We start from the raw sequence: 26,008 nt of genomic DNA, 5'->3' as shown, positions 1-26,008 counted from the left end.
AGTTTACAAAGGTAAGAAAAACTCTCTTCTAAAGAGCTTGAGCGTTATCGCAAGGATAACCGGTGTTTCAAGTGCGGCGAACAAGGGCATGCGTACCGCGCTTGTCCCCAAAAGAACAACCGCCAAGATCCTCCTAGAGCTTCCTTGGTTGAAACCAAGAGGAGGAGACTCACCAAACTCAACTCACAAAGGATCTCCTCTATGCCATGCTTGGGGAAAGGTAAGAGAACATGATGCTTTTATTCTCTTTGACCCTGGTTCTACTCACAATTTTATATCTATAGAGTTGGCCACCAAGCTAGGCATACAATCCTACGAGATGGGAGATATCCTACCCGCAGACAGTGCCTTCAAGGGGCAAGAAGCTTCAGTCACTCCCTTAATCGGGAAATTGAGGCTTCATGTCCAAGGCTATGTGGACAAAGAGGACTTCTTTATCTCTCCTCTCAAGCATGAGGATGTAATCCTAGGGGCACCATGGTTTGACCGCCTTGTTGTCGATGTTAAATTTCCTGAAAGGAGAATCTCCTTTAAGTTCAGGGAAAAAGACATTTATATAGATGCTAAGGAAATGGGTAACACCATCCCCATTGTACATACACCAGCTTTCAACAAGTCAATAAAGATCTCTATTTCCGTGTACATGATTTTTGTTAAAGATTCTAAAAATGAACCTAATGCTTTAGCAAAAGAAAATAAAAGCAACCAAAAGGAATTAGAGTTATCCAATTTTCTCAAGGGATTTCAAAGATGTTTTATTGACGACATCCCTTGTGAGCTACCTCCTAAACGAGGTAATGATGACCATGCAATTGAACTTCTTCCAGGAAGTTCACCGCCTAACAAACCTCCTTATAGAGTTTCTCAAGCTCAACAAGAGGAGATTATGCGGCAAGTGCATGAGTTAGTTGAGAAGGGCATGGTTAGGCCTAGCTCATCTCCATTTTGCTCACCTGTGCTATTAGTGCAAAAGAAAGACGGCACATATCGTATGTGTGTCGACTATAGAGCACTAAATAGGATCACTATCAAGAATAGGTTTCCCGTTCCACGGGTAGAAGACCTATTTGATAAGCTACAAGGATCGACCTACTTCAGTAGGATTGACCTAAAAAGTGGCTATCATCAAATAAGGATAGTTGATCAAGACATTGTAAAGACCGCATTTCGTACTACATTTGGTCTTTAGAATACATTGTCATGCCTTTTGGCTTGACCAATGCACCAGCCACATTCAACCGCTTGATGGAGAAGCTGTTCAGGCCTCATCGAACCTTCACTGGAGTGTTCTTTGATGATATTATCATCTACTCTAATTCATTGGAGGAACACAAGCAACATCTCCAGGTAATATTTCAAGTTTTAAGAGAGAATAAACTTTATGTTAATCGAAAGAAAAGTGAATTTTTCTTGCAAGAGATTCAGTATTTAGGTCACATTATCTCTCAAGATGGCATCCAAATGGATCCATCCATGTTAGAGGTAATAAAAGGATGGCTTAAACCAAGGAATCTTCATGAACTAAGAAGCTTTATAGGTATGTGTGCATACTATAGACGGTTCATAGAAAAGTTCTCACAAATTGCGGGACCATTACATGACCTAACAAAGAAAAGCATTAGGTAAACATGGTCTGCTAAGGAGAACAATGCTTTCGAAAAGCTTAAAGAAAATCTTATCTCTCAACCTGTGCTTACACTACCGGATCTCTCAAAACCATTTGAGGTCCAATGTGATGCTTGTGGTGATTGCCTTGGAGCTGTTTTTCTCCAAGAAGGGCACGCCATAGGCTATGAGAGTCGAAGGCTCGACCCTGTTGAGCAAGCTCTAGGCATATACAAAAAGGAACTCCTTGCAGTTCTACATGCCTTAGACTCATGGAAGCACTATTTATTGGGGACTCCTTTCATTGTGCAAACGGATCACCAAAGTCTTAAGTACTTCATGACGCAGACCAAGCTCTCCGACAAACAAATGAGGTGGGAAAATTTCCTTTCACAATTTCATTTTCATATTTCTCACATTGCTGGCAAGCACAATCAAGTAGCAGATACACTCTCAAGACGGCCGAGAGTGAATGCGGTTTCCATAGCAACTCACAATGATCTATCTTCAATGATAGATGAGTATGCTATTGATCCCGATTTTAGAGATGTGATTTCAGCCCTGCATTAGGGAAGAAAGAAGAACCATTTACTTTACAAGATGGTTATCTTCTCTATGGCAATAGACTATGCGTTACTAACTCACTACGTGAGAAAGTAATGTATGAATCTCATGCTCCACCTTCTGCGGGGCATAGAGGCATTCAGTCTACCTTAAAGGGAATAGAAACATATTTCTATTGGCCTACCATGAAAGTGAACAAACAAGAGTATGTTTCCAAATGTGTGGTATGCCAGAAGACAAAATTTGATAGAGGGAAGCAACTTGGATTGCTTCAACCCTTGCCAATCCCTAATTCACCATGGGAGAGCATATCCATGGATTTTATCTTTGGATTGCCTAAGTCTATCCATGGGAATATGGGAATATGGACAATAATAGATAGGTTCAGTAAACAAGCTCATTTTATACCTGTCAAAAATACTATCAAAGCCCATCAAATGGCAACCCTCTTCATTTCACAAATTTTCAAGTACCATGGCTTGCCAATGTCCATAGTGTCGGATAGAGATCCTAGAATGACCAGTAATTTCTGGAAGGGTCTCTTTGAGAATTTAGGTACAAGGCTAAACTTCTCTTCGGCCTATCATCCACAAACGGATGGCCAAAGTGAAATAGATAACCTAACAATTCTCGATCTACTAAAAGCCTATGTAACGGAAGTAGATCAAAGATCCCAATGGGAGAAGTACTTACCCTTAGTGGAGTATTCTTACAATAACACTATACATACTTCCACGGGAAAAGCACCTTTCGAGGTAATTGAGGGAGAATCAAAAAGTCCCTTGCTACTTAAGGTACATGGGAAGATCTCCGCTGCAGATGAGTATAGCCGAGACCTACAAGAATCTTTTCAAAAGATTAAGGATGCTATCTCTATCTCACAGCAAAGGCAAAAGGCTGCTGCTGACAAGCACAGTAGAGCCAAAGCCTTTAAAGAAAACGATTGGGTCTTGTTAAAGTTTCCAAAGGCTCGATTAAGGCACACGACGGGCAAGAATCCTACGGGCCACCAAAAGTACTATGCTAAACTAGCAAAAAGGTACTATGGTCCCTTTCAGATTCTTAGGCCAATCAATGAGATGACCTATCAACTCAAGTTGCCCAATCATTGGCTCATACACAATGCTTTCCATGTGAGCCTATTAAAGCCTTACAAAGGAGAGCCACCTCAAGAACCAACTATTGAAGACCCACCAGAGATCGAGGACCAAGAGGAGGTGCTGCAACCCGAGTCCATTCTTCGACATGAAGACAAGGTACTAAGAGGCGGTAAGACTATCCGACGATATCTTATTAAGTTTAAGAATTATCCTTTTGAAGATGCTAGATGGATGCAAGGCATACAATTAAAGGATAACCTAAACCTTGTCAATGCTTACAATGCTTCCGAAGAGTAAGCAAATGTACAAAATGTTAAAAAATGAACAAAGTTTTTGTCTTATAAGACTCTCCTTTTCTTTATTTGTGCACAAAAATGAAGTAGTATGCATGCTTAGATCAAGTTTGTGGAGACGACGTCTCCCAAACACCAAGTAGATCTTGTCACTCTACTATGAAAGACTGATAGAACTGATGTGCAGACATGCTTGCGGCAGCCTCAGGCTCTCAAGCGCCAAATGGACTAGTCATCCATTATGGAATGATGTCGTAGGGTAACATAGGGATCCTCTACCCGCTAAGAAAAGGACTCATGAATATGCTTTATCTTCTCTACACCATAGTCGAGGACGACTATGATTTCAAGAGAGAGGTAATGTCATAATAATCAATATCTAATACTCCTAAATGATTTTCTTATATTAAACTGATCATTTAATGTGGGGAAGTGCCAGGGGAGAAAAAGCTAGAATATTGGTTAAGCTAGCAGACCGGCCATAGTAGGGATCCAAAGGAGGGAAAATAGGGATCCAAAGGGGGGCCCATCTGCAAAAGATCCATGTGCAACAATGGGCTAAAAAGACCCTAAGGTTCAGCCCATTAAGACTTCCAAAATGCTAAGGTTCCAAAATTCAAAGGTTGTGTCCAAAGGGTTAAAGCTTAGGGGGAATTGGATGCTTTGTGTGCTCTCCAAAGTCAATGCACATCCCTACATGGGAGGGGGCGAGCCCTTCTTCTAGGGGATGAGAGAGAACGCCACACACACACACACACACAAGCCCCTTTACACAAAGGGAATTAGGGACACATGTCAGCTCCCTAGCCCAGATGCCCACAAGGTGTGCCCAATTCCTATTGGATGACCCTTGAAGTGGACCAATGAGAATTAAGCTAGAGTAAATCTAGTTTAATTAATTTAAAAACATTTAATAAAAGAAACCAATAAGAATTAAGTCTCCTAGAAGACTATTGGGCAGTCTCCCAAAGGGTCCAATGAGCATTTAGGAGCCCCATGGCTTGCCTAATTCCTATTGGCTAGGAGGCAAAGGGGTCCAATGAGAGTTTAGTTTAATTATTTAATTACCTCAAGCTCTCAAAAGGGGAAAGGGGGACACATGTCAGAAGGCTATCACTTATGTTGCTTAATTGTAATTGGCTTGACTTGGGGAGGGCCAATGAGGCTGTAGGAAGATCAAATAGCAAGGGGGCTCGCCCAAGAGGGACAGGGGGCTGATTTTTGCTTGGCATTATCACACACACGCTCACACAATCTCATGTGTGAAGAAAGAGAAGACTATCTCTTCCCAAGCTTTAATGGAGAACTCATCACCTACTCCAAGCTTGTGAGATAGAAGCCTACCTCAACACTCTCTTGGCATGTGGATGCAAATACAACCAAGAGCCAAGCTTCAATGCATGCTCATCTCCTCTACCAAGCTAATTACTAAGCTAAGCTATGCTAATATGAGTGATTATGTGAGGAGATGTACATCTTTCTCGTAAGATACTCCTTCTTCCTCTTGTTCTACTCTCATACCCTGCTAGCTCTCACCATCTTCGAAGGTGTGTGAGGTCTTGGGTCTGAGAACGGGGATAATTCAAGTTCTCTTTGTTAAGTGTTTTGCTTAGTGCATGAATCTTCCATCTTCATTGCACTAGCTAGTCTTTAAGGAACACAAAGAATTGTATTGTACAATGTCTCTCTTGATGGGAGAAACCATAATACAAAGCCTTTTGGAGGGGGGACCGGCTCCATGAAAATCCGGTCCTCAACTGTTGTCAATAGCTTAATTTCTCTCTCTTTTGAAAGTATTGTTGATGCTATCTAACTATGTGTTATGCTTTTTGTTGCTCTCTCCACCCAAGCACTCTTGTAATTCTCATTAGGAATCTATTCTAATGAAATGCCCACTATGTTCATGCTAATTTCCGCTACACATAAGTTATTAGGCCATTAAATGTTACATTCGGAGTCCGAGTGTTGGGGTCTTCTTGTAATTCAACTTCCACATCTATCACCAGATGATCTTTTATTTTGTCTATAATTCATTGAGATATACCAACATTGAACTCTTCTTCATCTCTGTTTTGACAATCATACATCCAGACTGACATTTCCTCCTCGTAGCTAGCACTTTCGATGTGATGCAATATCTTTTTGTTGCAAAACATATATACTAATTTTTCTACTCTATTTGTTGCAAATAGTGCTATGAACATACTTGCACATACTCCAAGTTCTCTCCAAACTTAAGTTTGCTGCACATTGTGCTAGTACTTTCATTGCAAGGGGACATAAGGTCAAGTAATTCTTTCCACCATTCCTTATCCACCACTTTCATTCAGATCTGTCTTTTGTCATTGACTGTACAAAATCAATCTCAAAAGGATCTTCTTTTAGTCTAAATGCACTCATTTCTTTGATACAATCAATTTGGTCCTGAACATTGGAGTAGAGCGTGTTGACCACATGACAGAAAGTGCTGACCACCTATGTATTGGACATCACATCTAAATTCCAATGCTCCAGATCGAACATATAAGCCACACTATGGAGTGGACTATGAGTGCTCTTCCATCTTGCATGAAAATACTTGACCAAAATTATTTGTTTCTTGACAGAGAATGGTAATCACCACTCCTTCTCTACTATAGACTCTTTTAGCTCCTCAGGATTTTCAAGACTTTGTTGGACTGACCACCATGTCATCCACACTTCGTCCATATTTGGCACCTTTTGATCAAGGTTGCAAATAGTGAACATAAGGGGCATCATTACATGGTATGCATCCATTACACTCTTCCACCAAGCAACCTTGTTTATGGATGCACGTAGACATGTAATTTTCTATTTCACTTTTTCTTTCTGATTAAGTTGGTGCCATTTATCAAAGGCCGTGCAATTGAAAGTGTTAATCACAATGCACTTATTATGAATTAGTAATTCCAATGTATAAAAGTGCATGAAAACCCGAGTTTCAGCAGGAAGTTTCAACATGAGTGACATGCTCGTTCTGTACAAATCGAGCACTCTTTGTCAGTTCAAGATAATTTTCACAACTTGTCATGCTGTATTAATTGTTTTGGTGAACCATGTGGTTTCTTCACTAGTGTACCAATCCTTCAGCACCAAGTTTAAACTATATGTATTACAACCATTGGCAAAAATGGATGGAAAGAACTTTTTTTAATTAATTTTCTAGCATTTTTATAGTTCTTTGCATTGTCCATGACTAATTGAATGACATGTTCAACTCCAATTTCTTTAATTACATTAATCAAGACCGAAAAAATATAGTTCACTTTCAATTGCACCAAAATTGTCAATCGCCTTTATGAACGTTTCTCACCTTAGACAAACCAACAATACATTGATCAGTGGTCTTTTTTGAACATTAGACCTACCATCACTTACAATTGTGCATCCTGAAAGTGAAAGACTCCAAAGTATTAATTTGGAAACACTCTCTTTGAGTTCGATGTAACATTTGTCCAAGAGATCATTTCGTATCGTGTGATACGAAGGGGCTGAAAATCCTCGGCCAAACTCACCGATTTTCTTCCAAGCGGCCTTCCAATGATTTTTGTCTACCATAATTAGAGCACTTCCACTGAAAAAACATTCTTTAGCAAGTGCATTTTCTGCTTTGTCTAGAGACTGCAATGATTTTTGACGCATTTACCCAAGTTCACCTTCATTGTGATGCTTAAATGGAATGCTTCTTGACATTTCCTCTCCCTACACAGGCTGTTATGTAGGGTTAGTTGGTGTCACCACAGAATCAACAGAGTTAATATCTGGCTAAAGGGAGGTGGGCCAAAGAATGTGACTACAATTGTCATAGATAATGCATCCAATTACAAGGCTGCAAGGAGGTCTATCCAAGATAAGTACCCAGAGATTACTTGGGTACCATGTGCAATGCGTACTCTTAATTAAAAGACATTGGTAAAATGGCCGTCATAAAACAAATGCTACTAGATGCAAATCATGTGGTGAGATTTATTAGAGAGCATCAATTTTTGTATGCTCTTTTTTTAACAAAATCACCCAATAAAACTTTACAAATATTTTGTGCGACAAGGTTTGCAACCACATACTATGTTCTTGCCACCTTGCAAGAAGTGAAGCCTGCTTTGATTAAAAGAATAGCTGATAGACAATGGGATGCTTGGATCAGCAAGTATCCTAGGTACCAAGAGGAAAATACAAGATGTGCACAGCTTGTGAGCTTGCTAGCTTTTTGGTGCAATGTAGAGAGAATTGTTACCCTGACCAAACCATTTGCAGATCTTTTGTGAATCGTTGACAAAGACTCTTTCATCTTTGGTCGAGTTTATTGGTATATGTCAGAGTCATTACACAAAGTACGAGAGCATGTTGTCTTTGGTGCAAAGGACAAAGATTCCATAACCACAGCTGCCAACAAGCGATGGGTGCATTTGCATATGCTGTTGCATGGTGTTGCATTTGTGTTGGATTTCCAAATTCCAAATGCATCAACAATCAGAGAATAAAGAATTCATGACCAGCTTCAAAACAATGTGCTCTCAACCATTGGATGGGAGAACTACTTTTCATCAACGAGTTGATTATGCTAATAGAACTAGCATGTTCTGGGATCCATGGCATATAGATGCCATTGCACACACAAGTGCTCCTCTATGGTGGAAGGAGTATGGTAGGGAGAAACTGGAGCTTCAACACATTGCAATTAGGGTTCTATCTGTTGTAGAACTAAGTGGAAATTGTGAGAGAAATTGGTTGGCATTTGACTTTATGCATACCAAGAAACGAATTCGTCTTCACCCTAAACGGGCTGTTGATTTGGTCTATGTTTTTTGCAACATGAGACTTATCCATAAGCCAATGAACGTTGCAACAAGAGAAACACAAAAGCACTACGGTGTTATTCAAATCCATGAAGGTATCGATATGTAAGTTGACGAGGCCAATGATATGGAATGGAAGAGAGCTTCAGAATTCTTTGATATGGATGAAGTAGACAATATGGTTGGTGTGTTTGATGGAGACAAGGATGTGTGACTAAAGTCCTATAAGTTTTTCCCGGTGTGATTACATGAAAATTATGAAAGATTGCCATGCTACAATACTTGATGTTCACCTCTCTCTCTCTCTCTCTCTCTCTCTCTCTCTCTCTCTCTCTCTCTCTCTCTCTCTCTCTCTCTCTCTCTCTCAAGTTACATTTGTAATAAGAGTCATAATTACAATTAGACAAAAAGGACAATTGAGGGGGTAAATGACCTACTGTTATTACAAAATTTGTAGCAGTTCGCATTTTCTTCTTAAGAAATTAGATAGGGGTGAAGTGAGCAAAGTTCTTAGGCCAAAGATTTAATCAGCTCAGTGAGTAGTTCATTTGTGTTGAGCTCAGTACTTTCACTTGTGGGAGATAGGTCTACAAGTCCTTGTTGCAAAGGACCAGCCTGTTCTATCAATGGTCAGTACAGTGATGCATACTGTTGCTGCTTGGCTTGGGCCTCTGATAGCTTTATCTCAAGCTCAAGTATTTTTTCATGAAAAATGTCAAGTGTCTCTCCTTGTCTTGCAAGATCTTGCCCTTGGCTCGCTAATGCAACGAGCGTCTTTGATTCTTTGAGAAGTAGAACTATGGGATATTTGTGTGCAGGCATTGAGTTATTGGTGTTACTTGCTGTCACTTTCTCTGCAATCCGACCATGCCCAACACCAGAATTCTTTGGGCTCTCTAACCAACCTACACGCCTCCCAAAGATTTTGTAAACATAGCACTAATGTATAAAGTAGTGTGCCATGTGGTTATTTTCTGGCATAACTCTCTTGTTGTATGAATCTTCGTACCAATACTCGTGCGAGCCTTGTGCTACAAATTTGATAGATTTATGGGAGCTGATTTCTTTGCATTTCAACTAATTCAAAATAGTTGCCAGTGCACAAAGTGGTTTGGACAAAGCTTCCTGCAATCTTTGAGACTAAGAGGCTTGCCTTGCAACCTGAACTCATCCTCTTTGATTCTAAAAATAGCTTCAAGGTCTTTCTCTTGTACATAGTGATCTCTCTCTCTCTCTCTCTCTCTCTCTCTCTCTCTCTCTCTCTCTCTCTCTCTCTCTCTCTCTCTCTCTCTCTCTCTCTCTCTCTCTCTCTCTCTCTCTCTCTCTCTCTCTCTCTCTCTCTACTAGCCATAGGGGGGGTTTGCGGGGGACTAATAATTGACGGTGTCATTTAACCGATGACGAATGCATCACATAGACGAGGTTTCAGTCGTATAAGCAAGGATATATTTTTTTAAAAAAAATCAGCCGTTGTATAAACAACCACTGCCGTTGCATAATCAAAGACTTGAATTTATAGCCGTGGCATAATCGACGCTTCAAATTGGCCTTGCTTAAACGACGCTGTGAAACGAGGCTCCTAGCGATGCCTACACACTACCCTACTCTCATGCGACGAGTCACTTTTATAATATTGTTGCAATCCTTTGAAATGTAACTCGCGGGAAATTACACAGTAGCGAACTCCACGACAGCTCTCCAGGGCAGCAATACAAGAGCAGAACGAGAGCATGTACCCCTCCCCCCCCCCCCCCCCCCCCCCCCTTATTCATCACTTGCCTGTTTGGGTGTGAGAGCAGTGAAAAATGCAATACCGCAAGTTTACTGTAATCCAAAGGTGTGACCAAACTTAGGGGTAGGGGATCCGAGCAGGGCAAACTTTCTACAACATCCAAACCAAATTCCATACCCAACCTCAGAATGTCTTCAGATGAAAGTGCCTGCAAAATAGGTTCAGATCTATGCTTCAAAAAAACAGTTCAATGTGTGAGAGTGCATGTGTGTAGGCGTGCAGGTTGTGTGTGAAGGCGACCTTAATAGTGTGTGCATGTACAAGAGTGTGTGTATGTGTGTGTGTGCACACGAGCGCGCACACGTGTATGCAATGACAACTCAAAAGCAAACCTCTATCATCACACAGCTTCACCAGCATATAAGTAAGAGTGCGCATTGATACAGACAGAAGAAGTAGAGCGCAATATATAAAGGGGCCAGAGCTAGCTTCAAGCAGTGTATGTGTATACACCTGCGTGCAGATTGGCAACAACTAAGCTGCAGGTGTTGTTGTGGTGGAAGGATACACCCACATCTTGAGCTTGAGGCGATTGGTTTCCCTCTGTTTTGGTAGGGAAGACCTCCTTCTTATCTTTAACAGGCTCCTTTGAAGCCTCCGTTTTTGGCACATGGTAGAGGCTTGTCTTTCTATCAAAGCGAAGAACGTATGCCTAATTACATCCCTCCCCCAGTGTGTCAATAATGTAGTAAGCTTCTTTGCATACCTTCAATAGGAAAAAATGATCATTCCAGCTCAGAATGTAGAGCTGAAATCCCCCATTAGGCTGCAAGCCTACACTCTGCTGATCTATTGCTGCCCAAATCTCTTCAAAAGACTTTGCGCCTTGCAAGAAATTGTTGTAGGTGTCATCTAGCCCCTCAAGTTGGAAAAAGCCAATGAAGGAACGCTCATGATCCACTGCTAGTGGTCATATTCTTGCGTTTATGACAATTTCAAGTTCAAAGTGGCCATCCACAAACTTGCTTTTGTAGGCCTCAACATCAAATAGCTTCCACCACTGTGCAGATCCTTCTCGGATGAGGGTATCATATTCGGCCTTGATGGGCATACAATTTGGGTTCTTGTGTAGCCAATCAGCGACGATCACTGCAACAAGGGCCGTGCACGCACTCTCGCCGGCTGCTCTTTCGCTCCTCTGATCAATAGAGGCAAAAAATACAGATGTAGAGAACTTCATTTTACCATCCCTACTCACCAAATCTTTATGTTCCCAGCTTCCTATAGTGAAAAGCTCTTCTCCAAAGTCCAAGCATTCAGATATTGCTGAAGAAAGCATTGCTTTCTCTTCATTTTGACAAACACAAAAAAACTTATTTCCATATACAAGAGCTTTTGGAAAAATTCCTAAGAATTCTCACATTGTGACCTACCATAACATCATGGGCTTCTATTAGCAAGGGCGCCGCATACCTAGTTAGGTGCAGTTGGGGGCGGGGGATCGTTGGCATAGTGGGCAGGCCGGTGGTCCCCAAGCGCACTAGCTAGGTCTGTGGTGCCTCCCGAGTGGAAGCTCGTGATGTTAAACAGTACATGCAAACAATGTGAAAGAGCCCATTTTCCTACATAAGAAAATGTCAAAACCTTCTTATGATAAATTAGGTTAAGTTAGCAAAGATTTTGTGCATTTTTTACATTAGACTAGCCTTGGCTTTGCATTATTCAAGGTACCTCATCCATCAAAACAGATATAATCGATCCAGGCATATTACGTACCGGAGAACAGCATGGCTCAATGGGGCAGCCTGACAAGCGCCTATCGTGATCAATGTCATCACCACCATCCTCTCCATATGCCTTGATCATCAATGGCTCTCCACGTGCTGACGTCCGCGATTGGAAATTCAGCTTTCTCCTTTTCCAGGAGAGGAGACTCCGCATTGTGGTACTTTGATCCAAATCTGATGTAGATGTCTCGCTTGCGCCAGCGTCACTAGAGGCTTTGCTGCTTGTTGATAGTGAACGTTCTCTTCGACATGTCTATTATTTGTCAATTGAGGAAGTGCCCCTTTAACAAAGAGATTGACACCTACAAGGGTCCCATGATAGCTTTGTAAGATCATCTTGTCTTCTCCAACTAAGACTTTATCCTCCTCGTGATCATCAAGTGAGTCAGAGTCATAAAGATCACCGATGTCACTTGATCTTTCTTCGCTTGTGGCAGAGAGTTTACCATTGTACATTATGTTATCTATTTCCCCTGATGTCTTCTTCCAATTGAGAGAAACTGGTCTCTTCATGTCCTTGACTTTCTTCTCATACATGACGCGTATTTGGTGGTCACATAATAAAGGCCCACTAAGGCAATGTAGAGAAGGTGAGCTGAACCTTTCCATGCTAGGACTCTCATGGAATTGGAGGAGTTAACGTTGAAGGCGGGAGAGCTGAGGAATGGCAAGAACACACCGCCCTCGAGACTGTGCGTGTACATCCCAAGATTCACCTGGCCGTTGCTGAGGTTGAATCCAACAGGGAGATGCATGAAGGAGCTGCTCGACAAGCTGTCATTATAATGTGAGTGTTGGTGTGTTGCTGCTGCTTCGGTGCTTATAAGATCGTCCAGTAGTATAGTAGGAGTCAACAGTAATAATAATATTCTTAAGCACAAGCTCATCAAATTAGCCATTCCCTCAATACATCAAGCTTCTTAAGAACTAAGATGCAGGCTTGGAAGGCGATTAGTTACACTTCAATTTACCCTAGCGTTTAATAATTATTGATGGGGAACCTTGCTAGAGCCGATTTTTACACATGAAAATGACCTATACAACATTACTCATTACAAGCACAGTTCAATTCGGAAGATGCTCACACTCTTCCGTTTTGGTAAAGTTAATTTACATTAGCAACAATACGAGGGAGGGACCACATGGCACTAAGTGAAACGAGTCCTCACGTGGGGTGGAGTAAGGTGATCCCTTTCCACCCAGATCATCAATACCGCAAAATACAACTCCTCCAAAGAAAGGCATAAAAAATGGTGCTACCTCTACATTGTGCTCTGCCCCTTCAAGCTCATCATTAACACCCGCAGAGCTTGCCAAGAGCTCCAACAAGAATCATTATCGAGGAGTACGGCATCGGCCTTGGGGTAAATATGCAGCCGAGATCCGAGACTCTGCAAGGCAAGGGGCCTGTGTTTGGCTAGGGACCTTTGACACGCCTGAGGAGGCAGCTTTGGCATATGATCGAGCGGCATTGAAGATGTGCGGGGTGCGCACATTGCTGAACTTTTCCATCAATGTCGTGGCTCCAATGCTAGAGAAAGAGGTGGAGACAAAGAGAAGAAGAGAGTGAAACGAGAAGCACCAATTGAAGATGGAGTTGTAGGCATTGAGCAACAACGTCAACAACGCAAGCGCATGCAAGAGCCATCATCATCTTCACCACCATCAAGTCTGGTAGTGAGCTTTGAAGGAAAAGGGGTGAAGATAGAAGAGCTAGATGATGTTTTTTCTTTGCATGAGCTACGCGAGCGTTTCTTGCCTTTCATCGCCTCCTCATTTGCTAGCGCCATGGCTACCCTGGCCAACTGCACTGCAGCCTCTCATTTGGCAGTCTCTCATGTGATAGCAGAGTGCTTGTGCTTGTGTGTGTGTGTGTGTGTGTGTGTGTGTGAGAGAGAGAGAGAGAGAGAGAGAGAGAGAGAGAAAGAGAGAGAGAGAGAGAGAGAGACAGAGAGAGAGAGATATCAGTACGTGTTGTTGAGCGAGAGTTTGACCATCATCAAGGACATGGTGGAAGTCCATGAGAATTAGGCGTTGGTTACTCGTGGGGGAGTCAGTGAGAGCTTGCAGCCTCTCATTTGGCTGACAAAGAATTGAAACTCATCGGCGAGCTCATCTACAGAGTTGACCTTGAAGGCATATAGTATTGCACAAGATGCTGATATGGACAAAATAATTCACTTGATATTGTTAGTCAATGGTTGTGCTTGGAACCACCTTGATCGTTATGTATGCCTAATGTGGTGCACTTCATCGATCACAAAAAGTACTTTAAGAGCTTCCTGTCGTGGATGTCGCCTGCTTGCAGGATATGCCTAACTTGGACAGGGCTCAGGAGCTCTAGGCTGTTTTCAATGGAATGGGATGTCGTGCTTGCCACTTCCTTGGTCAACATGGATGCCATATGTAGTGCACTTCATGAAGCACACGAAGTGCTTGAGGAGCTTTCTGTCTGAAATGGCGTCTCTTGAGATGCACTGATTGGGGGATATGCCCAACTTGGGCAGGGCCAAGGAGCTCTGGTCGTTTTTTAGTGGATGAAGTGAGGGTGTCTCTCTAGACGCAATCACATACTCTCTATCCTATTTTCAGCTAATGCGAAGTGAGGGTCTCTCTCTAGATGTAATGTTATTTCAAGAAGTGCATTGATTGCTACAAGGTTAGGTCGGGAAAAGAGAGAGAGAGAGAGAGATTTTTTAAGCAGATGCAGAGAGACTGCATCTCTCCAAATGCAATCATGTACAGTGGCACCTTGAGGGCATGTGGTAGTACACAAGATGTTGATATGGGCAAAAGAAGTTAAGATGATATTGTTAGTGAGTGGTTGTTGAAAGAAAATGTTGTGCTTGGCACTACCTTGGTTGACATGTATGCCAAATGTGGTGCACTTCATAAAGAGGAAAAAGTGCTTGATGAGCTTCCTGTCCAGGATGTCATCTTTTGAAACGCACGGCTGCCACGCACAAACCCTCTCGATCTGAGTCTCTAGAAGAACCTCTTGGATGCTAAGGAGCCAATCCCATCTTCAAACCACAACATGGATCTGAGAGTGCCACTCGAATGGGGCTCGCCTGCCACTGGAGCCACACCCCCTCCCAAACCCAATAGAATGCCAGGAATCGAGGCTTACATGGTAATCTCCGAAGGAGAAAGGAGCGCAAGCCAACTCCTGCTGTCAAAAAATGAAGAGCCAGGGCAGTCGAAGAGGATTCTGCAGCTAGGTGCCTCCACCCAGGGCGGTCCTCCGCATCGTCCTCATCCCACAATCCACCCTGCCTCCACTGCAAGCCCACGTGTCGTCCGTCAACCCACCCCAGCAAGCCTTCCCTGCTCTTAGTGGTGGGCGAAACGAGTAGAATGAGCCTGTAGGTGAAGGCTCTTGAACCCTTGTCTTGACCTCAGTCCACAATCCAGGCTACCTCCACTGCAAGAACATGTGCCATCCATCAACCCACCCTAGCAAGCCTTCCCAACTCTTAGTGGGTGAAACGAGTAAAATGAGCCTGTAGGCGAAGTCTCTTGAACCCTTGTCTTGACCTCTTACTTTAAGTATACTTTTTGTGATCTATGGACTGTACCACATTCGGCATACATGTTGACCAAGGTAGTTCCAAGCACAACTAGTGAATAACAATATCAAAATGAAGTCTTTTCTCCATATCAGCATCTTGTGCAATCCTTCAAGGTGCAAGTGTACTTGATTGCATTTAGAGAAGAAGAAAAAGAAGAAGAGGATTTTAACGTCGTAGGAAACTATCCCAAGAGATCTCAAAGATCTATCCGATGAGAGTTATCTGTTATTGAAGAGAGATGGCCTCTCTCTACATCTGTTGAAAACAAATCTCTCCCTTCCTTACCTGACTGCAATCAATGCACTCCTTGAGAAACATTGCATTTCGAGAGATGCCCTCTCTCTGCATCAGCTGAAAACATTCTAGAGCATATGTGATTGCATCTAGAAGAGAGCAAGAGTGTAGGCTATCATCAGCTGGCAATTGTAGGTGAGGCATTGAGGGAGACGGCCTAGCCACTTGTCCTAAAAGCTTGAGTCGATCTGCTCGATGGCCTTTGATTATTGTTGCTCATATGTGACTGCGTCTACAGAGATATCCTCGCTTCGTCCAGTGAAAAATGACCAGAGCTCCTTGGCCCTGCCCACGTTGGGCATATCGTGCAGTCACTGCATTTCAAGTGACATCTCGTACATAAAGCTCCTGTTAGGTGCAGCGGAATGATTGTTTGCGCTTTGCTCAAGATGAGTGCTCCGAACTGTGCTCAATATTCCTTTTGTTTTTATGGAAGGTAGAGTCTTCCGTTCTTAATGAGAAAATGCTATGATCACAAACAATGTGAATGGACACTGTGCGTGCAAGTGAATGAGACTAAGAGATAGAGAGAAGAGCGATACGACACCAAAGACGTTGTAAAACCCTCCTCCGAAGGCCCCACTCTCGTCGACAAGAGTGGTCTACTTTTTGATTTCACAAAGTAGTACAATGCGTATGCAATGGATTGATGCAACCTGGGACCTGCCGATGACGACGACGGTGATGACAATGACGACTTTAGGGCTGAAATCTGTGGTCTTCTAACTGCTGAAATTCTGCAAATCTTTGGGCTGTTTTTGGTGGCTGAAAATGACTTTTTGGCTGCGTTTTATGGCTGAAAATGGGGGTTCTCTACAATGCTTCAAGGGGTTGATCTGCTACTGTGTCTAATGCTGAAAACGCTGCTGCAAGTGCTTCATCAACGGCTGATCTGGGGTAATCCCTTTAGGGGTGAGAGAGAAGGGAGTAGCGATGTGGCTGGGGTAATCCCTTCAGGGCTGAGAGAGAAGGGAGTAGCGATGGCTGATCTGGCTCCATAGCACAGAAAACACAGCCTGAGAGGTAAAAACGCTGTTGTTTGTAGAAAACACAGCCACCAAGGGGGAGCGATCTCAGTTTTGAGGGGGTTTTTCGTGACGGAAGCAATCAGTAGGGGATCGTCGGCTTAGGAGAAGAACCTCATCGTCTGATACCATGTGAGAGTAGGCAGTGAAAGCAAAAGCAGAAGCGCTGCCAACAACAACATATAGCTCAGGTTGAGTCCTTTCCAGGAATACATCTAGGTCTGCTTCATTTTGTCCACATCTGCCATATGGTTATAAGCTCGTGCTGCATTCGACCACAAACCATCAAATCTCTCATGTAGCTTACTCTTGCATTGAATTTGTTACTGAGTGTGTTTCTCTTTTAGTTTTTCTACTTGATCTTGCATTTGATTCATAACCTTTTGAAGCATCTGTAGCATTTTTGTTTGATCTATTTTGTTGTAGTCCACTCCATTCATGGCTGCTTCGACCTCATCTGTAGATTCTTAATCTATTAATATTTTTACTTGCATTGATGTTACATGCAGATACGATGTTTGTGTTAGTTTGACATATGGTTTGTTTTAAATATACAGATACGATGAGTGACCAGGGTCATAGAGTGAAGTTGAAGTTCATCAAGACTTTGCTACGTACCACTGGACTATCAGGAGAGGCTTTGACAGAGGCTATGTCAGATTATATGGAGATGGATGATCCCAGTTTAGACAGCTCCATCGAGTTTCTTGGGCAATTCAGTTTGCCGGTACGTCCTGGAGAGGGTACATCCTCCCAGCCACACACAAGAGTGGAGACTTCCTCTCATGCAGATCAGACCATAGCACATCGGTAATCTTCTCGATTGATAAAGTAGTATTGTCATTCTTTTTTTAATATAGAAATCTTAATATATGTATTCCCTTGATGTCTTTGTTTGCTTAGGACTCCTATTCCAGGTACATCACATCATGAGAGTCAACGGCTTACTCCTAATGTACCTCCTAGTACTCAGTTGTTTGACACCTGTTTCACAGGCTAGTGGCCGTTAGTCTCGGAGGTATATCTATTATGGTGATTATGAATTAAATATCAAGTAGTTTTTAAGAACTCTCATCTCATATGCCGTATGTTTATATTGCATGTAGGCATCACCGGCAAAGTAGCACGCCACCGGGCCGATCGACTCGTGAGACACCGCCTCAGCCGCATGCTAGAGATTATTAGCATGCCTACGGACGTGGGGTCCCCAAGTAAGTAGTGGGGGCACACTAATGACGATTATGCTACTTGTATGGTTGGCACTTCATGGAGGTTACAGTCAAGGGCGATGCAAAGGGAGGAATTCCAACGGGGAGAAAATGCTGCAGAGAATCACTCAAGACATACCCGAGGCATGACGAATGCGCAGGGGTTGGCGCTGTCATCAGCCATAGATACACAATGGATCTCTCCACTTTGCAAGCACTGTGAATGTTCGGAGATGGGTAAAAGTACGATGAGGACGCATGGTTGGGACAGTCCAAAGACAGCAGATATGGTCGTCAACTCAAACAGGGGACAACGAAAGTTCCTTGGATGGTTGCTTGGAAAGAGTGGACAGCCTGCTCCGTTAAAGCAGACAATAGGGACAAGGCTACAATTTTGCTCAAATCGAATATACTCGATGAGGACATCAAGCTCTCTCGTAGGCGAGGAGAGTGTTACAGGTCTCTATGCATAGGCGGGTTCCGAGACCCTCCACAGTCACTCGTCCTCTTGAGTCGACTTCGGGAGACGCAACCTCGAGGGCCCTTGGCCGACGAGAGGTCTCTACCTCGGGTGATCACCCTTGCAGAGGGAAGCTATGCAAGCCACACTCGAGAAGGGAAGCTATACAAGCAGTAGAAAAACGAAAATTCAGCAATATAAAAACGCAGCAGATCAGCGTTTTTAACAGCCCCAAATCAGCCCTAGTTGGTTGCAAAAGATCTCCATTTTAAGCCCTCGAAAACGCAGCCAAAACAGTCATTTTCAGCCACCGAAACAGTCCCGAAATTCAGCAGATAGAAGACCACAAATTGCAGCCCTAAAGTCGTCGTCGTCATCACCATCGTCGTCATCGGCATAGTCCCAAGTTGCATCCATCCATTGCATCCCCATTGTACCACTTTGTGCAATCAATATTAGACCACTCTCGCCGATGAAAGTGGGGCCTTCGGAGGAGGGTTTTACAACGTCTCTGGTGTCGTATCTCTCTTTTCTCTCTATCTCTCAGTCTCGTACACTTACACGCATAGTGTCCATTCACTTTGTTTGTGATCATAGCACTTTCCATTAAGAACGGAAGGCTCTCCCTTCCATAAGAACTAAAAGGAACCTTGAGCACAATTCGGAGCAGTCATCTTGAGCAAAGTGCAAACAATCATATGCTATGGACTTGCCGACAACGTTGACGAAGATGAGGACGACAACGAGATGGGCCGGAATCTGAAAAACGCTATGGCTGAAATCTGCGAATCTTTATCCATTGAATTTTGACTCTATGTTGATGACGACGATGCAACGACGACGCGCTGAAAACGCAGATGCTGAAATCTGCGTTTTTTGGGTTGAAATTGCAAACGCTCGTGGATCTGACCATGCGGGGAGGAACTGCTGTGGGAAGGTGAGGTCTATGAGGTTCGATGATTCTACGGCGGAGTCTGATTGCTGAAAACTGAAAACGTTGGTCTAGATATGGGTTTCGTCGTGGTAGATCTACAAAATGCTGGATGGTTATGCTGATGCAAAAACGCTAGGGCTGATCTGCTATCTTGCTGTGGAGTCTGCTAACGCTAGGGCTGATCTGTCTTCTGCTGTTGTCGGGGCTGATCTGCAGTGCAAAAATTCTAGGGCTGATCTGTTATGCAAAAATGCTAGGCTTTTCAGATGGGATTCACTGTCAGTGGCAGCGTCCTCGTATGTTGGGCAGCGGCGTGTTTTGATTACCTTGTACATAGCTACAAAAACAAAAACGAGTCTGAAGGGAATCAAACCCTGACACTAGCCATATGAGACTATCACCACGAGACTCCCCACCACCCACCCTTATTAGTAAGATTTCAAAAGAATAAAAATCATTACTTAACAAAATGAATTACTGTGAGATTAAATCTTACCCAATATAGGTTGATTTGTGAGTTGATATGCATGGCTAATAGTCCTCATCGTCATCTCTGAGATTAACCATCAATAAAATCTCATCTTCATTATCTTTGTTTACTTCTTCAAACTCCTCTACCGTTAGTTCTTTGTTGACATTCATTTCCTCCATGTGCTCGACATCCACTATTTCTTCCTCTTCGGTCTCTGTAGTGTCAGAGTATGGATGGTTGTCGTTCTCATCATCTACAATGTCATCATGATCGGCAAGGGAAATTCTACACATCTCTAACATGGATGTGTTTAGATTCGAGGATGTTACCAGATTTGCTTCCTTAGGGTCAATGCTATCAAACAATTGATGACCTCTAGGTTGGACATGCACAACTTGCCACCATGGATGAGAAACTGGGTTCTTGTAAAAGAACGCTTGCTCAATATGAGTTGGCAGAATGTAAGGCTCTCTTGTTGCACCCATTAACTTTGAGGAGTCGACGGACCAAAATTTGGACGGTTCTGTTCTCATTGTGGCACTATTGCCTTTATACTCGGCACGAAACCAATCCACCTTCAGAATCACCCGTCAAAATGCACGAATCAAAACTTTAGAATTATGTATAACTTCAAAAAATCTACATGTCATTGTTGTATGAAGAGGGACTTCATTCACCTGTTTGAAGATCCGATACGATATTTCATAAATATCGACTATGGTTCCCACATAACCCAGTTCACTATCAACAAGATTTGTGTCTCTTTGAACTTGCACGTGATAATTGCTTGAAAGAAGCAACGACGGAAGAATCTTGAGTTAGACGTAAGTCATCAATAGCTTTTATTCGAAGATGTTGACCATAAGCCCACATGTTTGTATACATTTGAGCCTAGATCAATATATAAATGATATAAGAAAAAAAGGAATATTGCTTCTTTAGTTTAAAGTTTTCAAAACCCAAAAGTTACCTTTCTTTCACATCCGATCATAAACTCTCTCTGTTCCCTTGAGATTGTCTCATGATCTCTATCCGCCCGTTGAATACGGGTGTATAACCAATCCATGAAAGTAGGTACGTCTTCGATGTTATTTACGTTGGTTTGACGTCTGGATCTCCTGTTTTTACGTCTGCCAACTCATTCGTTCGCAAGTTTCTCCTCGTACTCCTCAACAAATTGTTGCATGCATTCGCTATTATAGACAATAAAAGTAGAAATATCCAAATTATCTTGGATCTTAAGTCGAAAAGGGACTCCCTTACCAGACAATACCTCGTCTGACATGGTAGAAGAAGACTCATTTGTCCATATGCGTAGAGCTTCAAAATCGGTTTGCTCAAGATATTCACAAACGTAATACATGCATTCTTCAAGCATTCATCCTTCCGCCATAGAACCCTCTGGTCTTGCTTTTTGACGTACATAAACTTTCAGTACTCCCATAAATATCTCGACCCAAAACATCCATCGAGTAGAAACAACACGAGCAAGCTCTATTTCGTCCACTAGATGGATTAGCAGATAAACTTGGATATCAAAAAAGGAGGTTGTAAGTTCCTTCTCCATTAAACAAAGAAGCTATATACATTCACGCTTCTTTTTGGAATTAACCCTTTGTCAATTTCTTTAGATGTAATCCATCTATCAATAAAAGAAAGAAGATATTAAAGTTATATTTGAATTAAGAACTTATCAACTAAAATTTTACACTAAAAATTTACTGAGTGATAAATACCTTGCAAGCGATCTAAAGCGATATATTACGTCTCGGACTCCTTGGGTAGTACATCCATCAATAACAAGGGGTAGAACATGTTGTATACATAATTAATCCAATCAACAAACCATACAAGAAATAAATACTTACGAATATTGATAAAACATGACCTTCACAAAATTGTGCCAATCGTATGTTTTTAAACTAGACAAGCTCTTGTCATCTAAAGTGAACATGTTTTGACAAGATGCTCCATATCCTGTAGGCGTAAGAATCAATTGAATCCTCTTGTTGATAGTCTGCACCTCTTCTACGCTGAGTACCCATGGGGCAGGCTCATAGGTTGTGTCACGTCCAATTTCATCAGAAAGTGGCCATAGATTAGGCTTTGAGTTTCGATCCTTTAAGTCATTTCTTGCTGGCACTGTGTCTTTCAAGCCAACAAGGTGTTGCCATAACGAATGATCAATGTTCTTAAATATATGCATAGGATCAAGAAGATGACATATCTTCAAATCCTTCCAATATTCCAAAGTGTACCATATCGCAGGACTTTGAGCCAGAGAACGTTTTCCTCTGACTCGCACCTACACAGCGTCATCATCATCACCGCTTATGATCTCTGACTCCGGATCGATAGCGGGTCCAACAGTCCACTTTAGATACCAATACTTTGGTGTGTTTCGTATTGGACATTTCCCTTCTTCTACCTTCCCGTTGAATGCATGGCTTGCCTTCTATTTCGTAGATGATTCTCTTTAGGTAAAAATTTTCTGTGTCGAAGATATATATTTTTGTTGAGGTTTTTGCTATAAGTTGATCTCAACCAATCACCACACACAATACAAGCTTTATAACCCTTGGTACATATTCTTGCATGAAAAACATAACAAAGATTATATCTAAACCATTTACCTGAGCAAAAACCATATCCTGGAAAGTCGTGGATAGTCCATGCTAAAATCCCACGAACAATGAATTGTCTTTCACCAATGCTTCTTGACATATCCGTGACATCAATCCCTCTCCACAAATCTTGAAGATCGTCAATGAGAGGAGCCAAATATACACTCGGGTCTTTAACTTCTTGCTTTCCTGGGATTAAGAGTGAGAGTATTAAATGATCTTTCTTAATACTAAGATATGGGGGTAGATTATAGTTAATAACTACCACCGGCCATGTAGACCATTTACTTGATTTTATAGAAAATGGATTCACACCATCTAATGCTACACCCATCTTTAAATTGCGTGATTCTTTTGCGAAATCTAGCCATAGCGAATCAATATGCTCAAATGCAAGACTATCCTTCCGAATTCGCATTACTCCATCTTTGCTCTTGTGCTCCACTCCCCATGTCATAAGCTTAGCTAATTCGGGACTTTGAAACATATATTTATACGCGGAGCCAAGGAAAAATGTCTCAATACCTTTCTAGGGACCTTACCTTTATCATCTTTATGATGAGGCGTTTGACATTTTGGGCACGTCACATTCTCTTGGTATCGATGTCTATATAAAATACAATCGTTGGGACATGCATGTATAGAAGAATAGTCAAGTCCAAGACTACTTATTATCTTCTTCACCTCATCGTGTGATGCAGGAAGGGAATTGCTTGTCGGCAAGAACTTTTGAGAGAATATGATCAATAACAAGCACCAATGTTTAGAGTGTAGCAAACAAATATGTTATTTGTATACATACTTCAATAGTACTGAAACGGATACATTACTCCAGCCAAAACAATTTTGAAGAGTAAGAATAAGTAAGCTTGCACTTAGTCGTGTCAGTTGGCTTCCTTCATAGATATTCTTTAGAGCTTCTTCTCGAAGATACTTCTCGTTGTTAGGAATATCGCTCGCACTATCATTTTGATGCCAATCCTCAATAAAATCAGCCATGCCATCGCCATTATTAAAGATATCATCACGTCCATTAAAGTCCTTAGAATATTGTTCCTTTAGTCTTGCATACGTATTAGGATCACTCCTGCGTAGGATCCTCATGCACTCTCTTGACATTTGAGATACGTCATGTGAATGTTTATTTGTGACATTATCGATGTCATAATCTCGAATCTGCATATTTGAAGGTAAAGAAGATTGTATCAATAGCATGCTTATATATAAAAGGAGAGAGAGAGATGTGCATGGAATTCAATAACATTTGGAGACAACAAAAAATAATGTCAAAATAAATTAGCGACAGTACGAAACGTAATGCAAATTTAGGTGTAGAACTAGGGTACAAGAGTTCAAAATAACATTAGAAATTGTATACAATGAGCTCTTAACCCTCATCTGTTAAGGGTGCTCGTGGAGGTCTACGCCATCCATAATTGACTAGAAATTCATCACCAGCACGTAATGATTTAATAACATGGACAACTATATATCTTGGTACATCCCTAGTCATGTGTTTTGGTTCATGACTATTCTCACACTCCACAAATGTGCAATTGGTTCTTGCACTTCTCCCTTAAACCTACTATGTTTCCTTGAGAGTAAGGTCTTCCATCAACATAGAGTCTTTGGCCTTCTGCATGTATAATCCCTTTAGCAGAAAGAGAGGCTGCATTGAGACATAATCCATAAGTAGTCATGCTCTGGATGTAGCGAGTGAGCTGATGCCATGGACCCCATTTATATATAAGTCCACAAAAAGACATAAGGGTGACCTCTGAATGAGGGGGCACATGCAAATCCTATGCAATAAAGACACCTCGTCCCGCTCCACTGATGGTGGATAGAGCAATCATGTAGCAATTTCCCCAAAATCCAAAAACCACTCCATTTGAAGGAAGTGGTCCTCCCTGCCAGCCTCTGTATCGTCTATGATTGTAGCTCTGTACTAGATCCTATAAATGAGTAGGCAACAGATGATCTCCACCCATATCAACCTCCAATGAAGGAGGTAGAGGATGTCGAGAAACCTCGAGCTGCAAACAACTGACAAATGACCTGTCCGTGCCGTGTGCGAGAGACATGTGCACCACTGGTAGTAAAGTCATCCTTATCATCAAGTGAAGATACCTACATATATAATCTAGTTACATTATATATATCAATCTTTGATTTTTAAAACTCCAATATCAAACAAATGGAGATCAAAAATATAACATAGGTCGATGTCGCTCCTCAGGTGGTGGTGCTTGCTCAAAAGTATCATAAGTCATCTGATGTGAAAAGCACTCCCGTCGTGGCTTGCGATACTTGCCACAACAACGAGAACACTAGCATATAATAGGCTCATCATGGTAGAAATCATCGTAAATGGGTTCATGTGCAGTATCGAAACTCTGTGCACCCCGGCTACCACTAGTAGGAGGTGGTGGTGTACCCTCTGATTGATCCGAATATGGATTTCAATTACCATAAAAACATGAGACATTTATCAAATGACCAAAATAAAAAATTCAATAAGAGTAACAAAACAGTGAAATCTAATAGCTATATGGTATATTATGACGCTTATTGTAATTTAAAAAATAAATAGGCGCTATTATATGGTGCCATCAAACAAGAGAAAGGCAACCATTTGCATGGAGACATGGCAATTCTTCCGCAAGGAGATGCGCCTACACATTAATTTTCCCCAACAAAAGGTGTGTGCCTTTGGTAATATATATTAGAATTAATATGAACTTTCCTAGATTGATTCTAACTTTTCTCTAATCTATGTTATTTTGTTTATTCAAATTTGCTTACGAGGCAGCAAGAAAGAGAGTAGCTTTACATCACACATATAGACTAGGGCGGATGGGACGGGATGGATTTGTGGCCACATTTGTGAGTATAGACCATTCACATTTTAACTTTTAAAGGTAGTATTATTGAATGCAAAATTAATAAGTCTTTGGTTGTGTCTTAATGTAGTCAAAAGACTATGGTCGTGCACCGACGGCACAGGAGATAGAGTACGCCACATACTGTGGCTACCGTGCTTTGTGTTAGACACTTATTGACACTCCAGATCCACTTGTACGTATCTTTGTTTTGCTTTGTAGTTTTTTTCATGGTAACTATAATATATTCTTTTTTTATTTCACTAACTAATACAGGAGCAGCATGGGGAGGCTGATATGACAGAGGTGGCTCGACAGGAGGCCGAGGGGCAACGTCGAGAGGCTTAGAGGAGCAGCGGCCCAATCACTAGCCATGATGGTGATAATCGCGGAGATGGGGATAGTCGTAGTCCCACGGTTTGACCAGTGGTGGTGGCACTAGCGATCATGAGACCGATGATAGTGATTCTTCCAGTAGCGATGGATCACATAGTGATCCTGCGTAGAGATTTCTTTTGCATATTTGGGATCATTATATATGTATTTTTCAGTGTGCATTACTACATCGTATGTGATGATGATATTTGTTTTGTATATGTAAGGATTGATCACCACACATTTTGGACAGATTTACATAAA

The 26,008-nt window shown here is 41.9% G+C and overlaps 2 protein-coding genes and 3 pseudogenes across 2 annotated transcripts; 3 read left to right on the top strand and 2 right to left on the bottom strand.

Moving 5' to 3' along the window:
* Positions 1-10,601: 10,601 nt before the first annotated feature.
* Positions 10,602-12,507, bottom strand: LOC147464143 (uncharacterized; annotated as a pseudogene).
* A 12-nt stretch (positions 12,508-12,519) lies between these two features.
* On the top strand, positions 12,520-13,468 carry LOC147464142 (pathogenesis-related genes transcriptional activator PTI5-like). The gene is made up of 2 exons (XM_086498245.1): positions 12,520-12,590; positions 13,186-13,468. The coding sequence occupies exons 1-2, from the start codon at positions 12,520-12,522 to the stop codon at positions 13,466-13,468; spliced, it is 354 nt and encodes a 117-aa protein (XP_086354371.1).
* Positions 13,469-14,935: 1,467 nt separating this feature from the next.
* Positions 14,936-15,254, top strand: LOC147464141 (uncharacterized; annotated as a pseudogene).
* A 2,097-nt stretch (positions 15,255-17,351) lies between these two features.
* Positions 17,352-25,717, top strand: LOC147464139 (uncharacterized; annotated as a pseudogene).
* Positions 19,923-20,165, bottom strand: LOC147464140 (uncharacterized). Its single transcript, XM_086482558.1, has one exon. It carries the CDS (start codon positions 20,163-20,165, stop codon positions 19,923-19,925), a length of 243 nt encoding a protein of 80 aa, XP_086338684.1.
* Positions 25,718-26,008: the final 291 nt, after the last annotated feature.

The sequence above is a fragment of the Adiantum capillus-veneris genome, chromosome 2 (assembly GCF_014529385.1).
Source record: "Adiantum capillus-veneris isolate H3 chromosome 2, ASM1452938v2, whole genome shotgun sequence".
In the NCBI taxonomy this organism is placed as follows: Eukaryota; Viridiplantae; Streptophyta; class Polypodiopsida; order Polypodiales; family Pteridaceae; genus Adiantum; species Adiantum capillus-veneris.
This window is presented reverse-complemented; position numbering and strand designations above follow the sequence as displayed.